The sequence below is a fragment of the Parambassis ranga genome, chromosome 5, assembly GCF_900634625.1.
Source record: "Parambassis ranga chromosome 5, fParRan2.1, whole genome shotgun sequence".
In the NCBI taxonomy this organism is placed as follows: domain Eukaryota; kingdom Metazoa; phylum Chordata; class Actinopteri; family Ambassidae; genus Parambassis; species Parambassis ranga.
In genome coordinates this window covers 28,363,248-28,385,080 of record NC_041026.1, presented here as the reverse complement: position 1 = coordinate 28,385,080, position 21,833 = coordinate 28,363,248, and the positions used below count along the sequence as shown (strand labels likewise).

General features: G+C 40.5%; 1 protein-coding gene across 1 annotated transcript in view; it reads left to right on the top strand.

Moving 5' to 3' along the window:
- The window catches only part of epha8 (eph receptor A8), a 102,377-nt gene that overhangs the window by 22,054 nt on the left and 58,490 nt on the right, over window positions 1-21,833 (top strand). The window contains exon 2 of the mRNA XM_028405020.1: window positions 1,671-1,735. Within this exon, the coding sequence (XP_028260821.1) occupies window positions 1,671-1,735 (65 nt within the window). The remainder of the gene's footprint in view (window positions 1-1,670; window positions 1,736-21,833) is intronic.

The window sequence follows — 21,833 nt, the reverse complement described above, 5'->3', positions numbered from 1 at the left end:
GCGCGGAGTACTGGCTGGTTGTCACTCTCTTCCTGAGAGGTACGTGCATGATGAAGTCACAGACCGCAGCTCGTCTTGAGTTAATGCGCGTCCATGTGATTGGGAGGCGTGGCTTCGGGGTGAGCTCCGAGAGAAAGGGGTGTGTGTTTACTTTTGAAATCTGGCTGACTTTCACTGAGTTTTCAAAATATCCTACCCTACCTTTAAATGATGTTTATTGCATCATTTAAAATAATAGACAATGTTGTTCAGCCTGAACAGGTGCATAAAGTTAGCCATAAAGGCAGCTGTCAATCACAACACAAAGGGAGCATAATTTTAAGAGGAGAACTAATCAGGCAGAAGTGTAAACACCTGTGTAATTGTAGCAGGGCTGTGCAGATGCTTTACGCTCATTACTTTTCTGCTTATGCTAGAAGCCACTGTCAGTCAAACTTGTAATGTAGGTAGATCTCTCTGTGGTTATAAAGTTTCTGTAGCACTGTTGCTGCTGTTATGTGTTTTCTTAGCATGATTATAATGATTTCATAGGGTTATTATGAAATCTTTTGTCAGCTTTGCGCACATAAAAGCAGATTTAAATATCTGTGACAACATTTCTTAAGTGACCACCTACTAATGCTAAATCTTGTCGAAGCGCTTTTCTGAAACTTATCAGTATGAGTAAAAAGTATCTAGCCATGAACTTGGTCGGTTGATTGTAAGGGGGAGGAGGCCAGGCCTTGCAGTTCACTTCCTGCTTCAAGGCAAAATGGTTGCGTATTGTAGCTTTAACATGCACAAGAGACAGGAAGAGAGCAAGTGTCAGACAGAAAGATGAAGGATGAGTGCTGGAAAGCTAACAAGTGTGAAGTGTTTTGGTAAACTCATTTTAATGTGGGGAACATCACTTGGCTGCTTGACAAGTAGCCCTGGGGCAGAGATCATATTAGCTGAAAGTGCTGAAGGCGCATGACGCACACACACTTGCTGGTACAGACAGTATGGACAACAGTGTAGGATTAATGGTTCTCCAGCCAGTTTTTTTTCTCATCTGTCCATCCATCTCTTTTGTATATTCTGTCACTCAGATGTAAAGATGTTTTCACACAGAATGCGGAGTGAATTATAGATGCAGCAGGTTGCATCTGAAGTCAGTGGAAAGATGCAAGTTAGTGAACAGAAATATGTTTAGGCTAAGAAGACACAAGAGATGAAAATGGTTGTTGTGTCCCAAAAAATGGGCACAACCAAGCTGGTTGTGGAGCTTCAAAACCTTTCTTTAGGAACTAATCTGTTGGACATGAAAGAGGGTTATATATGGAGTACTTAAAATACAGTCTGATTAGTTCTTTTCTCTTCTCTCTCAGTGTGTTGTGTATTATACAGGGGTCTTGTGCCACGTCTTACTGCACATTTAACAGCAAACATTGTGAGTCCTGTTCTATTCTAAGCTCGGACCTCTAAGGGTCCCAGCTCCAAGGTCCAGCAGGTCAAGGTGACATCACATGCAGTGACACCTGGCTCAGAGTTGCCGTGACGATAGTCCCGCCTCATCAGTCACACCTGTCAGACAGGTGTATGAATGTGATGCCAGTGCACACAGAGGATAGTGATGAAGGACAGGATGGAAGGAAAAAAAACAATAATTTAAAGTCATCACTTATCTGCTCATGTTTTTGTCTCTGCAGTAAATCTACTGGACACGACAACGATCACAGGAGACTGGGGCTGGATAACGTATCCCACACATGGGGTAAGAGCCAAATTTGAATTTTTATTGATGCCCAATTTACCTCAAAAAAAGGTCTGGTAAGTAATTCTTATTGTTCTATCTCTGCACACATTTTCACCACAAAGCGACACCTGTTGAAAGATATTTCTATTTTTATCCCCTCTGAAGGCGAGTGAGGCAGTGATTTTCCAGTTGAGCGAGAGTCTGTGCTTATTAAATGGGATCCGGTTGTAGCGCTGACACCACAGGCTAATTACATGTTCGTCATTTGCAGCCAGACAACTACACGCAACACTCACCTAATTCCAACATCAGCTCTGACATCCTTTTCAGCCTCCTCCACTCATACGCAACAAGGTGCACATTGCCAAAAAAAAAAGAAAGAAAAGGATAGGCGAGGCTCAGCCCCCAAGGGAAAAGTAAGAGAGAAAGATGAAAGAGAGAGAACGAGGTGACAGTGAGGGCAGAGCGTCGCTGCATTAGCATATTGTAATGCCACATGATGATGCCTGGGGTGATGAATTAGGACTCCAGCCGTGATCTTTATAGCGGCGAGATGCCACTGTGTCCCTGACTCCCCGGGCTGTCAGTGAAGTGGTAGAAACATTTAAGTCACCTCCGGCCCACACAACAGAAAGTCGCTGTGATTGAACGGCGGCCAGGAGGAACAGATGGATTGTCTTTCAAGTCCTGAGAAAAGAGCTGGAAGAATTGGATTATAGTTTTGAGTAAAATGACTCCTTCTGTGTGAAATCGGCATGAGAAGTAAATCTCTTCCATCCTGACGGGCCAGTGTTACAACATCTAGATTACATAAACTCGGCCTGCAGTGTTTCATTTAATTGGTTCAATATGACAGAAATATTCATTCTTAACTACAAAACCTTTTTTTTTTACTTGGAGCTCCTCCATGCTGAGTGGATGGATTTAATGCAGGAGCTGAGCTTTGTGGCATTGGATTACATAAGGGATGTATCCCATGCTTAGTGGCGAAGATGTGGTAGACTACTGGAGGAATTAGGTCTATGAATTCCTATACCTTTGTTTTGAAGGTATGCATGATAATTACAGATGATAATTAATGTGTCAAAAATCACTCACTGGTACTTTCATAGAAATTTAATTTAATGGCAACCTGTACTTGTCCTTGAAGGTACAATTTGAAGAAAAAGGTATAGTACCTTTTTCTAGAGGGGTTCAGTGTTGCTTCTGTCCTCATCCTGTCAGGTGGAGACAAGTGCTTTCCATCATTACGCACAGCTACAACATAGAAATAATCTAAAAACAGAAAGACCAGGTCTAGGTGTGACAGTGGTCAAAGGTTGGGATTCAGTAAGTGGTGTTCAAGAAAGAAAAAGAGCCGCAAGGGGTGGGTGCTAATGCTAGCTGGGCAGCTCTGTCCTTGATACTGCACATTATGGTTGCTTCCCCAGAGCTTTAGCTAGTGTTGTTCCTTTTATTGACTAACTGTTTGCTTGATGATTGACAGGAAGTTACAATTACCCTCAAAATGATTGACAATAGAGGGCAGGCTACATGGTATATTAGCTACATTTGCAAGGGCTGTGGTGAACAGGTTGCAATGAACTATCCTTGAAAACAATTCACAGGAGGCTCACCTCTGACTTACTGAAGAACTTTCTTACACAAAAAGGATGTACGCAGCACATATATTTTCTTTTAAATTGCCTTTTATAATTATGCTTTAATTAGAAAGTACTTTTTTACAACACAATATGTAGTGCTCTTATTTGAAACCTCCACTATAAAAACAATACAGTAGTTATGCATTGCTTGGTCTTCCAGAAGGTTTAGGTTTATATATGCTGTATCATGTGAATTCCAACATTTTTTGTAGTAGTCACCATTAAACACAGTCAAGGTTACTGAGTTTAGAAGGTTAGGTCACAACCACAACACAAAAACTACCACTTTGCTTCTTGCAACACCAACATTAAATGACATCTCATTAATTTCTGTTCTGTATCCTCTCTAGGGTACAGCACACCATGTGCTGCTGCTTTCTAACAAGAATTGTGCCATAAGTTATATTCCATTGTTAAATGATGACTTCAATTTTTGGTGATATTGTTTTACTTTTGACAGAGAGAGAAAAACTAGTTCTATCAATTTTAGTGGCAAATCTCACAGAGTGTCTGGACAAACACCTCAGCATTGTGTTGGCAAGCTGCCTGAGATCAGCAGCATTTTTCAGCTTTTTTATATTTTCAGTTTTGATTTCTCTACAGTTCACTCGACAGTTTGTTACTGCTCATTCACAGAATTAAGATTGCTTACATTTCACGAGTGATGGCTGTGTTTTGACAGCCATTTGTCTGGCTACACAGTATTTGTTAGAAAGAGTTAGGCTTGTTTAATCTGAGTGAGGAGCTGCTGTTCTCCATGTGGGAGGTTTGATTTACTCTGAACACAAAGTGCCACTGTAGAATGGGCATGTTTTCAGCTTGATAATGATGCGTTTAAAACGATTCCTCAGCAAAGCTATCAGCAAACTTGCAGCAGCACTTTATTGCTGCGGGTCTGCTTTGGCTCTGAATGATTTCAGCCATGCTGAGTAGCAACCAGAAAAGTATCAATGTTTAATGATTTGAGCCTCCTTGTTGCCTGCTGAAGACATCATGTCAGTGCTTTAGATTGGCAGTATGATTGAACAAACAATAAAGAATCTGAATGAAGAACTGTGTGCATTAGGTTACTGTCATGCAGAAAGATTGAAAGCTAAGGTTATATACTGTATGCTGAAAGAGTTCTTCCCCTACAGAGGGCTGCAGTGCAGGAGGAGCTGATTTGGGCTCCTCTTGTGTCAGAAGTGAAAGTCTTAATCTTATAGAAAATGTGAAATGGCTCACAGTAGGAACACTTCAATGTTTTGGATTTATATGAAGCTGTCAACACACATCTACAGCTCAATTTTGCATCGGCAGAATTGGGCAGCTCTGGCAGCATAGTTTGTGTTGTAGGGTTGTGTGCTCACATTTAAACTGATGTAACAGTACTGATATGTGTAAACAGTATGGTTAAGCGCTTGATTGATTGAGAGTCTTACAGTTGTTATTATGACTACATTTGCTAAAGAAACTCTGTCATTCAGATACACTTTTAGATACTGAAATTTGACACTGATTTTTGACTGACTTTTTGTAGTCGTTTTGGTACCCATAACTAATATTTAGACCCATCTACTATGTCAGAACACAATGTCTGTTGTTCCATGTTTCTGTATTCAGTTTTGTTTCTTTTAATACTAAAAGTTATTTTCAGATTAGAAAAATAATCATCTCAGATATGACGTGATAACCTTTAACTGAGATCTATGATGTGACTTATACACCGTGTGCTGTCGACAGTATTTTGGAGTGTATAAGTGAGAAACACATTGCTAAAACCTCATGGGTTTTTTGATAAATGGATGTTTTGACAGTTTCCAGCTCTCACTTTCTCTCTCTTACACTCTTTCACGCACACATGCAGCACACATATAGGGTCATTTTTTGCCATCCTGACAGCTTACAACATTATGAATGTGCCATGCTAGCCGCATCGGGTTTTCAGATGCCCTCTGCTTCGGGCAGCAGAAGCAGCACTTTGATGGTCTTAGGTTGTGAAAACACTGCTGCAGTGTAAAGAAAAGATGTTGGCTGACGTCTGTGCGACACCCTGCTGTCACCGTGGTGCGAAGAGTGACTCGTATAGGTATCGTCACACTGACTCATGAAATGTGTGAGATGTTCGGATCCTGCAGTGCCGCGTGAAATGTGCCATTACATAACAAATACTTTGAGCTCAGTTCAATAGTGATATTTTTATATTGTTCAGGAGGCGACACACATGTCACAGTAAGCGAGTGAGGAAAGCAAAAGGTGAGAGGGAGAAACAGATAGAGAGATTGCCCACAGGGAATACAAGTGGAATAAGTGTCAGGTCCATGGTGGAGGAAGATGGATTAATATTGTCATTGTGTAGTTTCCTGAATGTGAAGTCATTCTGAGACAGGGGGACAGGGACAGACATCTCTACTATGCAGCTCCCACCACTTTATTTTCTGTTTTTGAGCCCAGTCAGTTCCATTGAGTTTGTACCTATGGTGTCTCCATAAAGCACAAATGAAACACATTTGTGTTATTTATATTCCTCCTAAAATGTTATTTAAAAAAAGTTTGTGTGTTATGTTCTTTTTATTTGTACATCAACAATCGCCTGATTTAAAGGGGTGTCTTTATGATCCCCCTCTCCTGAGGAGGCTATCTCTTTTCTTATTGGCCTTTGGCTCCCAAGGCTTCCAAAACATACACAGTGGATTTCACTAATTGTTCTGGTGTTTTCCTGTGTTTAACTGTTTTAGTGCGCGTATCCCATACCAAACCGGCGTGGTTCCCTAAAGACTCCAAATAATGAGTAAATCCCTCCCACCTTTGAGTGAGCCAAACAGTTATTGATTTTATTAAATCCCTCTCAAAATGATAACCTACACAGAGATTAAGTTTTAGAATACTGCCTTTGGGAAAAAAATACAGATGAAATCAACACAAAAACTAAAAACATTGTGTGTATGGAACGTATTAGCTTCTTTTAGCTTGTTGTTTTTGGTTTTGTTTTCTGCAAATCCTATTTAATGTTTTAGTTCAATACCACTGCTCCCCTCATCCTTCTCAGCAGTTTTAAACAACAACATTAACCTTTTCTCACAGTTTGCCTAGAGACAACCAGCTAGTGTTAACAACTACAGAAGCTGATCAACAGTACCAGTTGTTAATTTGCGCCTTGTCTACAAATTGTAAACTGTGTGTGTATGTGTGTTTTTGTGTGTGATTTTTAAAATGTTTTCTGCACCTTCTCAACACAAACAGAATATTGAAGCCTTAACAAGTATGTCAGCCGATATCTGGTATTGTTTTAACCATACACTGTACTGTAGTAGGACTATTCTGCTTGCTTTAAGGGATCCTCAGTGCTTTGTTGTAATTTCTCTCTGGAAATTTGTAGGTCTGATTGGTTGAAGGTATATTTAAATGCTCCTATCCTTTAAAAAACTGTTTCCTCCAGGGTTTGCTCAGATGGTTAATAATGCTACAACTTGGACAGGCACTCTGACAGTGTTTAGATGGCAAGATGGATTGCTCTTTCCGTTCTGTTTTTTTATACAACAAAAACTGTGAATAAGGCTTAAATAAGAGAGAGAAAAAGACAATTACCCTGTGTGAGCTTCTGATTCCCATAAATATGGACAGATAGAGAGAGAGGGAAGCAGGATGTTTTCATACTGTTATGGTCAGATTCAGATGTATCTTGGAAAATAACTGAACATTGCCAGTTTACACTTACTATACAATTGTGTATGTGTGTGTAAGGTCTTCATTAGCACCCTTACCACTCCATCTATTTGAGTCTAGTTTAGATGGCATCATGACAGATCACGTCTACGACTCAAGGGGCTTCTTTCCATCCAATTTATTCAGGCAGTGGTTAGGATGCCCGTGGGCTGTCCCAGGAGCATCTTTCTCTGTTTTTCCTCTCTCTTACTTACACACACACACACAGACACACACACACACACACACACACACACACTCTTAACACTCTCTCGGAGCTTGTCAGATAGGGCAGGAAGACTTCATTATCCTCCAGTCCGATATATGTTGGCCATGACAGGTTCATCCACCGGCCACCCCACAATCGATACAGCTGGCAGTACAGTGTGTGTGTGTGTGTGTGCGTGATTAACGTGGGCCAGGGAAGCCATGATGTGGATGAGCAAGTGATGAGCTGAAGTGTCAAAAGCCCACAGTCTGTTGCCATTACCATTTCTCACTTCCTTGTTACTTTGTCTTCTCTCCCTTTCTCTCTCGCCTGTTCTTTCTCTCTCTCACACACATGTAAAGACACAGGTTTTTGCATATTGCTGTCTGCACTCTTCCGCTGCCAGTTTTGAAGTTTAATTTTTATCTAATGCGTGGAGTGACCAATCTAATCTTCTTTTTCTAATCTCAATCTAAAGATAAAAGATTTTAAGGGTTTATGTAGTTTAGCTATAGGCCAGGCACATATGTATGTGCCACATAATTTAAAAAAGGACATACATTCCTAAATAATACAATAGTGTACAGTATATTATGGTGAAATCCAAGACAACCTTCAATAGATCACAGACAGGTTTGTGTAATGGCATGGATATGGGGAAGGATATAAGAAATGTTAAGCACATTAAGAGACCCAATTCACAGTAGCCTTCAAGTTTTAAACTATTTACTACTACTACTATTTACTACTTCCTAGATGGGGTTGCCAAAATAAGCTATCAGGACAAGACTTTATAACCTAGAAACTAAGGGCCACATTGAATGAGACCTAGAGCTCATTTGCATAGATGGGTGAACCTCACAGAAGAACATCCATCAACGCAGCACTGCACTGATCAAACCTGACCTGGCTGAGCCATTCCTCACAAAATATCCTCTCAAGTGAAATCTTTTGTCCTGATGAAACAAAAGTCAAAATATATGGTCCCAGTGAGATCAGTGGAAGAGGGAAACCAGGCAAGGGACATCACTACAATAACACCAAGGGTATGTGTTTGTACTTCTGGAACTGAAGATGGAGACACAAAAAGCCTGCACGATCTCTAGAGGGACCTGAATGTGGATTTGCATCTTCTCATCTTAACCAACCTTGGTAATCATGAATGATAGTACCCAGAAAACTGGAAAAAATCAAAAGAAATGTGTTTCCAGCCTGAGTGATTATTAAACTACCATTGCTGTCAAATGTCATTGCAAATCATGTGGGTTTATTGATGGTGACTCACCTTTTGATTAATCAGTAAGTGTCAAATGTGGAAACTTAAAAGTATCTAAAATCCATGCCATCCATGTCGCTGTAAGAAAAGCCAAAGTACCTCAGTATGTCAATTTTCATTTTAGTTGTCATAAATAATTGATACTATTTTTGCCAAAAATAAATTAAATTGACTACTATTCATAGAGGAAATTCTGGCATCCACTGTAGGTGAATTGTAATAAACTTTATTGCATGGGCCACAATAGGAAGTGGACAGACTCTCAGTAGATGGGCTCTGCTTAAACTCTGCTTTGCGTGTTGAGGTCAGTTACAGGCTTGTGCTCTCTTGATGTCAGGGAATCTAGTGGATATCAGATCTTAGATGTCTTAGACGTTTGGCGAAACTTCATGTACAGTACAATACAAAGGATGTTCAGTAATTTTCTTTTGTGTATAAACATTATTCAATACAATTAAAAAAAATCATCTGATTGTAGTGGGTCTTACTATTAGGCAAATACAATGTCAGATGAACAACATAATACATCATGTAATATGTATTACATGATGTATTATGTATTACATCACCATGCTACTGTTAATAAGCAAAAATTAAACCAAAGGTAAAAAAACCCTATGTTGTATCTAACAGCTTGTAGATCCAGCTTTAGCAGTAATAACTTGAAGCAGTGGTTTCCTGTATGAGGTTTTCAGTCTCTCACATTGTTGTGGAAGAATTTTGGCCCTTTCTTCTTCACAACTTTGCTTTAGTTTGTTTAAGTTCTTATGACATTTACTTATCCACAGCCATCTTAACGTCCCAGCACAGCATTCCAACTTGGTGGAGATCTGGACTTAGAGTCAAACTTTGATTCTTTTTGTTTTGGTAGCCATTTTGATGTTGATTTGCTGCTATTCTTTGGATAAATGTCCTGTAGCACGACCCAATCTCCACCGAGCTTTAAGCTTGATATTTGTGTTCACAGTTACAGCTGAACTGCAGAGAATGTGTAGAGTGCACTGTATGTACAAAAGCCGCTTGAGGCGTCTATTTACCAAGCTGCCTGTTCCCACTTACACACTCTCTGCAGCTCTGCAGCTTTTTACAGGCGTTGCGTCAGGACTCAGCAGTGATCCAGCACCTGCAGCACATCGTTGGCTCCACTTGGTGTGTTTATTAACAGAGATATTTCGAAAAGAGCAGCTGCAGAGGTGTGTTAGTACCAAGATCATCTAGAAGCAGCTGTGAAGTCCTGTGCCATGCTGCTGTCTTGTGGGAGCTTGTACAGCCAATTATTCCTCTGCAGACGGTCATCGAGAGGCCAACAGAGTTAGTTCAAAGACTAGCCGAAAGTGTGATAAGAAGGTGTGTAATCAAACCTGGAGGATGATGGTGCTGATAGCAACAGAGAGGGTCCAGAATGTTTACAAAAAATTTTCGTCTTCTCAATCAAGAAAAGCAAATGTAAAATATGTGGATTTCTTTGGAGCTGTATAGCTGTAATAATTCCCCATTTTATTACTTCTGTAAAAACTGAGATTAGATTCACTAATATGTGAAAATAATTTTCTCTGTCATCTGCAAAAAATATTTTATATTGCACTCTAGACAGTTTCCCGTGAAATTAAGGTGAAAACTATCAGTGCTGATGCTCAGTGTTCTTTTCAATCATGCTGGGTAAAGTGAAAGTTGAGAGAATCCTCCCACTCTGTCAGTGAAAATGTGACCAGGACAGATTAGGTGGTCAAGGGCCCTAAGCTACACTTTTGTTGGGGACTATACAATTTTCTGTTACCAAAAGCAGAGTGGACTAAGTAGGAGTCTAGCTAGAAGGAAAAAGGATATGTAACACAGCACATATTATAAGTACAGCAAATACAAAGGATGTTCAGTGATTTAATGAAGTTAGTACCCCCCTAAATTTTAAAAACGTAATACAAAATCTTCTGATTATTGTGAGCCTTAGTATTAGGCAAATACAACCTCAGATGAACAACAACATTTAAGTTTTATCACTGTGCCATTATTAGTTTAACAAAAATTAAGCCAACACGAGTGTTTAATACTGCGTCCCCTCTTAGTGCTTCGTTAGGAATTAATTAGGTGAGCTGCAGCAGGTGCTGCTGACCCTTAGTCTTTGATGAATTGATCCTCAGCAGGTGTAAGGACCTCTATTAAAACAGGCGTTTGTTGCTCTGGTACTTTCAGATGTGTATTAACACAATGCAGAGGGGGAAAGACATAAACAATGTTAGAGAAGCAACTGTTGCTGCACATCAATGTGGAAAGACTTATAAAACCATTTCAAACTATTTGGAGTTCAACATTCTGCAGTGAGAAAGATTATTCACAAAACTTTGCCAGATGAGACCAAAGTGGAGTTGTTTGGTCTTAATGCTCACCACCATGTCTGCTGAAAACCAAACAGCATTTCAGCACACTGTCAAGCATTTGGGCTTGTTTTGCAGCCACAGGACCTGGACCATGAACCTCCTGTATACCAGAGTATTCTACAGGCAAATGTGGTATCCATCAGACATTTAAGTCCGAACATGGTCTGTCTTGACTTCATGTTTTTGGTGCCATAGCTCGCCCAAAGGAAGCGGAATTCTGTGTGGTCCAAATTTTGCTGAAGTTGACACCCCCCCAAAACATACTGTGTTCTGTGTTTCATATGTATGCTGACCCTTCTTCTACAGCTTTCTGACGTTGAAGTTGTCTGGATTTAGCAAATTATAGTTCAGCACAGTTTAAATATCTGCTGTGATAAAGCACTGTTCCAGTCCCTCAGATGACATTTTAAGCTATACCTCAGTTTATATTGTTTTTCCAGAAAGATTGAGAGTGTCTATTTGAAGGGCAGTTTCACATATGCAAGCAACCTCAAGGTAGTACTTTCCTGTTAGTTTTCAACGTAAATTGTAGTTTGTTGAACCTCAGTGGAATTGATTTAAAGGCAGGAACAGGCACCACGAGAAAGCATTAGTGTTTTTTTTCAGACAGTAATTGATATTGCTGGAGGGACAAAAGTTATAAATTAAGCAGCAATATTTTTGCTCCCAGGTGTATTTTATACAGGCGAGGAGCTGAAACTGAGCCCTCTCAGCTCATTACCTGTATTACACACACCTGTCCACAGAAGCAATCAATCAATCCAGATTCCAAAATCTTCACTATGGCCAAGACCAAAGAGCTTTCCAAAGATGTCAGGGACAAGACTGTGAACCTACACAAGGTTCAACCTACATCAAAGGGAGGATTAAGATTGAGAATACCTTTATTATTCCCACAATGGGGAAACTGCATTATAGCAAAACTCTGGCAGCAGAGTTGAACCCATACCCCCAAAGAGACAGGAGCCTTAATCCAGCACCTTGGACCACTCGGCCATGCTACCCCTATGATGGATGGGGCAATGTACTGTCAAATCTTGGGTGAGAACCTCCTTTCCTCAGCCAGGGCATTGAAAATGAGTGGTGGGTGGGTATTCCAGCATGATAATGATCCAAAACACACGACCATGGCAACAAAGGATTGATCTAGAAGAAGCATATTAATGTCTTGGAGTGGCCTAGTCAGTCTCCAGACTTTACTCCCACAGACAATCTGTGGAGGGAGCTGAAGGTTTGAATTGCCAAACAGCCACCAAACATCAATGACTTGGAGAGGAGTGGGACAAAATCCCCCCTGAGATGTGTGCAAGCCTTGTGGCCAACTACAAGAAACGTCTGACCTCTGTGATTGCCAACAAAGGTTTTACCTCCAAGTACTAAAGCATGTTTTGTGAAGGGATCAAATACTTATTTCATTCATGAAAATGAGAATTAGTTTATAACTTTTTTAAATGCATTTTACTGGATTTGTTTGTTATTGTTCTGTCTCCTACTGTTTAAATAAACCTACCATTGAAATTATAGACTGATCAGTTCTTTGTTAGTTGGCAAACTTATTAAATCAGCAGGGGTTCAAATAATTTTTTTCCTAACTGTATTTTGACTGTTTTAATCATTTTCAACACTGTAAAATCGTGTGATGGCAGCATGTATCTGCTGTAGCCTCTTCAAGTAATCTTTACATTGCAGTAATTTTAAGGTAATGAACAGACTGCTAGTTATTCACAAAGCTATTAAATTATTTAATTATTTAAATTATTAAATATGTTGCACACATGGTGTAGTATATTCAGGCTCTTAGAACTTCTAGCTCAAGGTTTAAGGTTTACTAAACTAAAATAAAGAATACTAAACTATGGAAGTAAATTTTAACATTTAATTAATGGGAACTATCCTTAGAGTTAATACACTCAACAAAAATATAAACGCAACACTTTTGTTTTTGCTCCCATGTTTCATGAGATGGACTTGAAGATCTAAACTTCATTCCAGATACACAATATTACCATTCCTCTCAAACATTGTTCACAAATCTGTCTAAATGTGTGATAGTGAGCACTTCTGCTTTGCTGAGATAATCCATCCCACCTCACAGGTGTGCCACATCAAGATGCTGATCTGACATCATGATTAGTGCACAGGTGTACCTCAAACTGCCCACAATAAAAGGCCACCCTGAAATGTGCAGTTTTGTCTCACAGCAAAATGCCACAGATGCCACAAGCATTGAGGGAGCGTGCAATTGGCATGCTGACAGCAGGAATGTCAACCAGATCTGTTGCTCGTGCATTGAATGTTCATTTCTCCACCATAAGCCGTCTCCAAAGGCGTTTCAGAGAATATGGAAGTACATCCAACCGGCCTCACAACCGCAGACGACGAGTAACCACACCAGCCCAGGACCTCCACATCCAGCAGGTTCACCTCCGAGATCGTCTGAGACCAGCCACTCAGACAGCTGCTGAAACAATTGGTTTGCATAACCAAACAATTTCTGCACAAACTGTCAGAAACCGTCTCAGGGAAGCTCAACTGCATGCTCGTCGTCCTCATCGGGGTCTTAACCTGACTCCAGATCGTCGCCGTAACAGACTTGAGTGGGCAAATGCTCACATTCGATGGCGTCTAGCACGTTGGAGAGGTGTTCTCTTCACGGATGAATCTCGGTTTACATTGTTCAGGGCAGATGGCAGACAGCGTGTGTGGCGTCGTGTGGGTGAGCGCTTTGCTGATGTCAATGTTGTGGATCGAGTGGCCCATGGTGGTGGTGGGGTCATGGTATGGGCAGGCATCTGTTATGGACGAAGAACACAGGTGCATTTTATTGATGGCATTTTGAATGCACAGAGATACCGTGATGAGATCCTGAGGCCCATTGTTGTGCCATACATCCATGAACCTCATGTTTCAGCAAGATAATGCACGGCCCCATGTTGCAAGGATCTGTACACAATTCTTGGAAGCTGAAAATGTCCCAGTTCTTGCATGGCCAGCATACTCACCAAACATGTCACCCATTGAACATGTTTGGGATGTGCTTGATCGGCGTATACGACAGCGTGCACCAGTTCCCACTAATATCCAGCAACTTCGCACAGCCATTGAAGAGGAGTGGACCAACATTCCAAAGGCCACAATAGACAATCTGATAAACTCTATGCGAAGAAGATGTGTTGCACTGCATGAGGCAAATGGTGGTCACACCAGATACTGACTGGTTCTGAGTCCCCAGACCGCCAATAAAGCAGAAACAAAATGCACATTTCAGGGTGGCCTTTTATTGTGGGCAGTTTAAGGTACACCTGTGCACTAATCATGATGTCAGATCAGCATCTTGATGTGGCACACCTGTGAGGTGGGATGGATTATCTCAGCAAAGCAGAAGTGCTCACTATCACACATTTAGACAGATTTGTGAACAATGTTTGAGAGGAATGGTAATATTGTGTATCTGGAATGAAGTTTAGATCTTCAAGTCCATCTCATGAAACATGGGAGCAAAAACAAAAGTGTTGCGTTTATATTTTTGTTGAGTGTACATAACCTGCTACTGTGCCAGTTTGTGATGAACTTGTTAAAATGTATTCTCATAGGCTCAGCTGTTGTAACAGGCTGCTAACATTAAGAAGAACTTTACAACACTGGTGCCTAAACTTTACTGAGAGGATCTGGATACACTCAGTGTTTCTCTGCTGGCTTCATGTGGTCCATTAGGTCCCCCGTCCTGTGGTGAAGCAGGTGGATAATATGAAAAAAAGGTCCCAGAAGTGAGCAGGACATTATTCCCCAAATGCTCCTGGCTAAGGGTGCTGGAGACCTGGAGAGTAGCACAGAGGCCATGAACACACACTGCTGTGGCTCTTTCTGTTGTAAAATGCTGCCTCAGTGGATATTTGGCAGTAAATCTTCCATGTCTATTCCAGTTCACACAAACCTAAATGCCAGAAAAACTGCTCCTTTTACTCCTCTTAGTTGGAATGTTTTCACCCTTTTGCACACACTTGCCCACGTATATATACACACACACACACACACACACACTGTCCTGTAAAAATTGCATCTCAGAATAGATAGCAATTACACCATCTCCCCCACTGATCCCAGACCAGTGCAATTAACACCCCTATTCCAGAAAGGTTATCGCTGTCAAAGAGTCCACAGACAGACACACACATACACACACACACAGGAGCAAAGTTATTAAGTCTGTTCTGGTTGTGTGGCTGATAGTATGAGAGGCAGAAAGGTGTTGGGCAGAGCCTGATATTTCCACTGAGTTAATATGCAGACCTGTTACTTCACATAGAGCCCAGCATTAAGCCTGGAAATGCCACCAGCAGACACACACACACACACACACACACACTGTGCTGCACATCACGCCATACCTATTCTTAGTCTATTTTCATCATCTTCTTTGTATCCCTGCCTTTCTGCCATTCACCCTCTGTGTATAAGTTCTAAAGAAACCTCCATCAAATATACTAATCTGAAATTAGATCTTTCAAAGAAGACACCATTCATCAGCTTTGTCTTTCTTTAGACGCCTCCACATGTGTGCTGTCTGCAGGCTTTAATGCAAATGAGAGAGGGGAATAGATTACATGCATACTCCGGTCACTACGTGCAGGTTTGTACCATGTAGCACAGTCGCTAGATTTACACTAGACCTTACAAGTTTTCTGAATACATGAAGCCCCCTTAAGGAACACTTACTAGCTTTTACTTGTTTCTTATTGACTCCCTAAGGACTATGTGAAAATCAACTGATGTTCTGGGTTACATTCATGCAGACTCATTGAAAATTCTACAGGGTTTACAAACTTTAACAAACTAGCTTACAAAGCAGCACTATACGTTTAGGTTAGGGCGAAAGTGACCTCTAATAACTTTTGTAATTACAATGGAATGGGAGCTAAAGAACAAGTTACATGACACAGACACAAATGAAAAAAGTTTTTAACCCAATTTAACTAATCAATACTTTTAATTTTATTAACAATTATCTGGCTTAACCAGGAAAATGGTGTTGATTTTCTGATTAATTAAAATTACCAATGTTTATGTGGTTTACTTACTACCAACACAAACCAAGTTATTGGTAGAAAAGCTTTGTTCATGGGATTATTTTTGTCTCATGTAATGTATTTGTGTAGCACAAATTTGTCAGTGTTTCAAGCGACAATTTATCCATCCATCCATCTTCAAAAGCGTCTATCCGAGGCCGGGTTGCGGGGGGCAGCAGTCTAAGCAGAGACACTCAAACTTCCCTATCACCGGACACTTCTTCCAGCTCTTCCGGGGAATCCCAAGGTGTTCCCAGGCCAGCTGGAAGACATAGTCTCCCCACTGCATCCTGGGTCTCCCTTCGGGGTCTCCTACCAGTGGGACGTGCCCGGAACACCTCTCCAGGGAGGTGTCCTGGGAGCATCCGTAACAGATGCCTTAGCCACCTTAGCTGGCTCCTCTCGATGTGGAGGAGCAGCAGCTCCTCTCATTTCGGCCTCTTGTATTTGCGAACTCATTTTTTCCCAGAGCTGATTACAATGAGTGAGAGTAAGAACATATATTGACCGGTAAATCAGCTCCTTTGTCACCACAACAGCCCGGTACAGCGACCGCATTACTGCAGAGGCTGCACCAATCTGCCTGTCAATCTCCCGCTCGTTTTTCCCCTCACTTGTGAATGAGAACCCGAGATACACAAACTTGAGGCAGGAGCTCTCCCCCCACCCAGAGAGTCCAAGCCATCTTTCATCATCACCATCATCATGTCCTTCTATTTTTTTAATGCAGTTTTAATGTTTTAATGTTAAAACCTAGCCAAGTATTTTTGACTTTGACTTAACCAAGTAGTTTAATGGCTAAATCAAGTGAAAATAAAGGTGAAGTGATGTCTGTGACTTAAAAAAAAACAAAAAAAAAAAACAGTCCATTTGTCCAGATAAGTTCGGATCTAATGACAGATTTGTTATTCTGTCCATCCTACCAAATGCCACCATATGTTGTTTTTGGGCATAAAAATAAACCAATCATTGTGTTTATATCTGTGTACATGTTGTAAACCCTAATCCAAAATCAACTATAAATGAAAATTCATAAAAAAGTTCCATTTTCAGTTTTTTTCTAGGTCTGCATTGTAGTATGCTGCAAATGGCCTTTTTTTATTATTATTGATTACCCTTTTTCACATAAAAGTCCAGAAACAATTACCTTCTTCCACCACCCACTCCTCTCCATTAAAATTCACTCTGACAAAAGGATGTTCTGAACATAAGTTATTAACAGCTGCCACATTAGCCTAAAATCTTCACCCCAGTTCCGTCAATCATTCTCTTTGTTCCTGTAAGTGTGTACAGGTAATTTGAATGGCAAAAGGTTAGAATTGTTATTCCACTAGATGTTTATACATGCAGTGCTGGAGGGAGGGTGAGACAAATAAGGGGACAGGTAAGGACGTGTAAAGCTAATTAACAGCAGCGCAGAACAGAGTAAGTCCTCGTCCTCGTTTTTATTTTTCATTAAAAGTGTGTTGTTGATTGTTTGTTTTTGTGGTCTGAAAGCCTCGCAGCAAATTTAGTTTGAAATGTACAACATGAAAATTGAGCAGGAAATATTTTTCATCAGCACAGCAGACTCCCTGCAAGAATCTGTGTGTTATTCTGTTGCTGCAGCTGCCTTTAGAATCAACAATGATGAATAGCGCCTTAAACGAGCAACTCCCTTCCTATTGTCCCTCACACCAACAGCACACAATCATCTCTCTTTTCAACCACTTTCTTTCTCTACTTATTTATTAATCAATCTTTCATTCTCTCTTTCATCTCTTTTGGCATCCACTCTCTTTCATATGACACTTCATGAATAGCCTAATATAGATTTCATGCTACGGGGTGTAGCTGAGAGAATAGACCCTAAGATTTAGACGCTCGCTTTATAGGCAACTGTTTTAACAAACACTTTTATTCAGCCTCTCTGATCTTCAGGCAACCCAGATTGCAACTTCTTTGTCTTTGGTGGAAACAGTAAATGGGCTGAGGAAAACAAAAGAGATGAAGATTAAAGAGAGAAAGGGAGCGTGGAGAATCAGAGAAATCGAGGAACGTCGATCAGACGAGTAATAATTGCCACAAAGAGTCAGCAGAGGCTGAGCCGTTTGACTGCCTGACCCCACTACGTTCTGAGCAGAAACACAATTGGCAATAAATGACAAGCTTGATTTTTTGTGCTTTTGTCTTTCGCTTATGTTTTAATGAAGACAGTGAAATATCAGTAGTATCAGTTTACTCCAGGCATTCTCAGGGATCAGTAGACAGAGGTGCTGATGAGTCAGTGTATCAAACGGCCTGTCTTATCGACACACTTTCCTATCTGTGTCCTCTAGTGCTAGTTTATATTTTCACCGCTGACAGCAAATAAAACACGGGATCAAAGTGGAAAACATCAGGGTATACAGTACACAAGTGAGACCGTGCCTAAGCTAGTCAGCCTTCTGTCCACACTAAAAATGTGTTTCACCCCACAAAAAATGGAGATATTCCAAAACAGCCTGCAGCTTGGTGGCAGAAGGGCAGCAGTGCTTTGAACTAAAACCAAAAGAAGACAAAACACATCAACAAGAACAACAATGAATTTATAGACCCATCACTTGTAAAAGCTGGTTTAACATAAACTATAGCACATCGTGTCTGTAATCTGCTGGCAAAACAGTACAGCATTTCTGTTTTGGAGAGATGTGGAACAGAGAGGTATTTTTATTTCTTTTTAATTTTATTTCTTTTAGCCAGCTTAACACCTGAATCTTCTGGCAGATTTGAATTGTTAAAAATGTAACAAAATCAAACATTTTCCACGTTACAACCCCTTACACTAGTTAACAAAGTATTTTTTTTCTGACATCCGTGCTTGTTTGTACAGAGGACTTTGTATTGCAGCACGGAATTAGCCCACTACTTGACTGATTTGAGGTCAAGACACTTAATGTAGATGTTTTCTATAAAGAATGATTCTACTCCTATACAGGTTTTGGTGTTATACATCATAAGTGGTATTATAGGTGCATTTATTTGAACCATCCGTTATCCTCCAGTAGTTGTAACAGAGTCCAGGTTTCTGATCAGGTGTGTCGTTCTCACTTCTCAGCCACATTTGGCCATATCCTCCATGCATATTTCTCATAAATGGGGTAAGGTTGTCCAAGTTCCTGAAACCAGAATTAGACATTTACATGCACATGATATACCCAGGATACCAGCACACATATCAATGTACTCCATGCTCCTGATTAGAACTCTTCTCTGACCTGTGTGCGTGTGTGTTACAATCTGGAAGAGTAGGACAACTTACATCTTCATTAGTAGCTGATGTTGAAGTCTGTTGAACTCATGTTCCAACCTCAGAGTTTGTCTTCAAGAACAAGTCACTGTACTGTCTGATAATGGTCACATAATAAAACCAATGCATTCTTTCTGCAGTGATTTATAACACGTGTTTCTTAGCTTTCCCTGTAAGTGAAAAAAATAACAAATATAATCTTATGTAAATCTTTATACAACAATAACTATAAATTATGTTTAACCTTTGCCTTTTTATACTCACATATTGACTGTTTTTGGCCATTTTCATTTCTGCTAGAAGTTGTAAGTGTTTGGAGGATTGGAGAAAATTTTCCCTTTTTCTTATTGTACATTTGCTTCCTTTTAATTGGAGGGTAGTTTTGTTGGCATAGATTTGGGAAGTGTCTTTCAATCCTATTCGCTCTGTCTGTCGGATAGAGGTGTCAATCACTTAAACTGACCTGCCGGTTCCTGAGATATGGCTGTGTGTATTGCATCGTGTTTAATAGGCAGCTCAGGTGCCATTATTTCCTGAACAGCAGAGGAGAGCGTACAGCTGATGCTTTTCTTTTCATTTTTAGATTTTGTATTTTATGTTATTTTCTTGATAAAATAACATTATATAGGTACAGGAAAGTGTATAAATGTAAACAGGCCATTTGTACAGATGTAACAGCATCTTTCCAATAAGATAAAGTGTGGGTTTTTTTAGATTCAGGCACACATTTTGCATTTAGACTGCGTGCAATCTTTTTTTAAATCAGATCAGATTTAAGGGTGATGAAAATCATCCAGGTCATTTTCATTCAGAAGATTGAAGCAAGGCATCTGGACTTGTAAAGTTTTCTTGAAGTCGTTTCTCTGCTCCTCCGAGCAGCTTCATCAATTCCAACTGTTTGGTGGGGAAACCTGGTTTATATGTGGTGGAGGACCTCAGTGGGTGGGTCTGTGTGAAACTCACAATCAATAGCTCTAAATGATCAGATTGAATATTACATATACGAGTTGTCATATAATTGAAAATATGTTAGCATCTTACTTTAAACAGTTTGTTTAGTCTTGCTTTGATTTATTTTTGACATTCTACAGTCCTTTGTGTGTGTGTGTACCTGTTGTACCTGCACTGTGTGTGCATATATGACAAAAGAGTTTTGCTCTCCGTCTGCCACATTTGATTTCTCCTGATGAGAGATCCGATGAGTTGACAGGCAGGAAACAGATGTGCAATTTACAGCCAATTAATTTTCTACTCTAGTGTCCCCCCCTCGTCTCTCTCTTGTATTTCTCTCTGTGTGACACACATACGTATATGCAAGCAAACCCACACTGCATTGTCGGCTGCTCTCGTCGCCATGATAGAAAACTCTCTTATCGTGCTCTCAGAAGATAAACATGCCCCACTGAATCTCTGACTTCGTCTTCTTTCCCCCCTGTCTGTTTACTAAGGGAAGAGCAGAAAAGATTTCCATTATTCTCACAACTAAACAACAACCAATCTGCTCCAATCTCATCCCCACCCTGCTTGCCATACAGCTTACAGCCTCCTGACAGTCTGCCTTCAGTTGCTGTGATTTTTCATTCCTGGAGAAAATTACCCTGAGCTAAAATCTAAGATTTCCCATGAAAAGTGAAGCAGAGAGAGAGAGAGAGATGAGGAGAGTTAGAGAGATGGGTTGAGAGCACAGTGATGGCAAGACAGGAATAATGAGGGAGATAGAGAGGTTATACACCCCACTAATTAGTTGAGGTCTTCACAAGTTCAAGGACGGTTTCAATTTAGCTGATAAAGATGAGAGGATGAGGTGCGGAGGGAAGGGTGAGTTGGGTGAAGCTTCCTAGATCTTAATTATCCCAGTGGTTTTTGGCTGGCAGTGCCTGGGGGATGTGTGAGTGTGTATGCTGGAGGAATCAGAGGTAGAGAGGGTGTGTGTGTGTGTGTGCATGTATGTGTGTAGAAGCTGAGGAGAGAAGTTGGAGGTCTTCCACGTAAAAAAACCCAGACATCGTATCCCGGGCCGAGTTCAGCTGGGCACGACCCAAAGATTCCCGGGGTGGACACTTTCCCTTTCAATTACTACAACCTCGCTCATAAGCATCCTAAGCCCTGGAGGATCATGGGTAACACCAGGGTTAAACACACATGCACATCTTTATTCATACATGTATACAAATTGGATAGGCCCATGCTTGTGATACTTACAATGCTTCATTCTTGTGCAGGATGAAATTGATAGTGAGCATGATTTAAGGGAGAATCAGTTTTGGCTCTGTTAAAAAACAATTTTCACATGTTAAATTGCAGTTCATGCGGAAGAGGCAGAGCAGCAGACTGCATTCTCTCTTGGTACAGAAAGGAAGAAGAAGGCATATTGTTTCAGTTTACATGAACATGATGATCCCTGTTAGGATTGGGGATTTGATGAAGGCTTTTTTTATATTTGTGTTATATGTAGTGTTTAACCCAGAGCAACTTGTTTTTAAATCTTAAATATGTTTAGCATATTTTCTCCTTTAGACTTTCTGTAACTCATACATAAGTTTTTGTTTTCCTGAAGACAAAAACTGCCCAGGTTTGAGCAATCCAGACAAGCCTC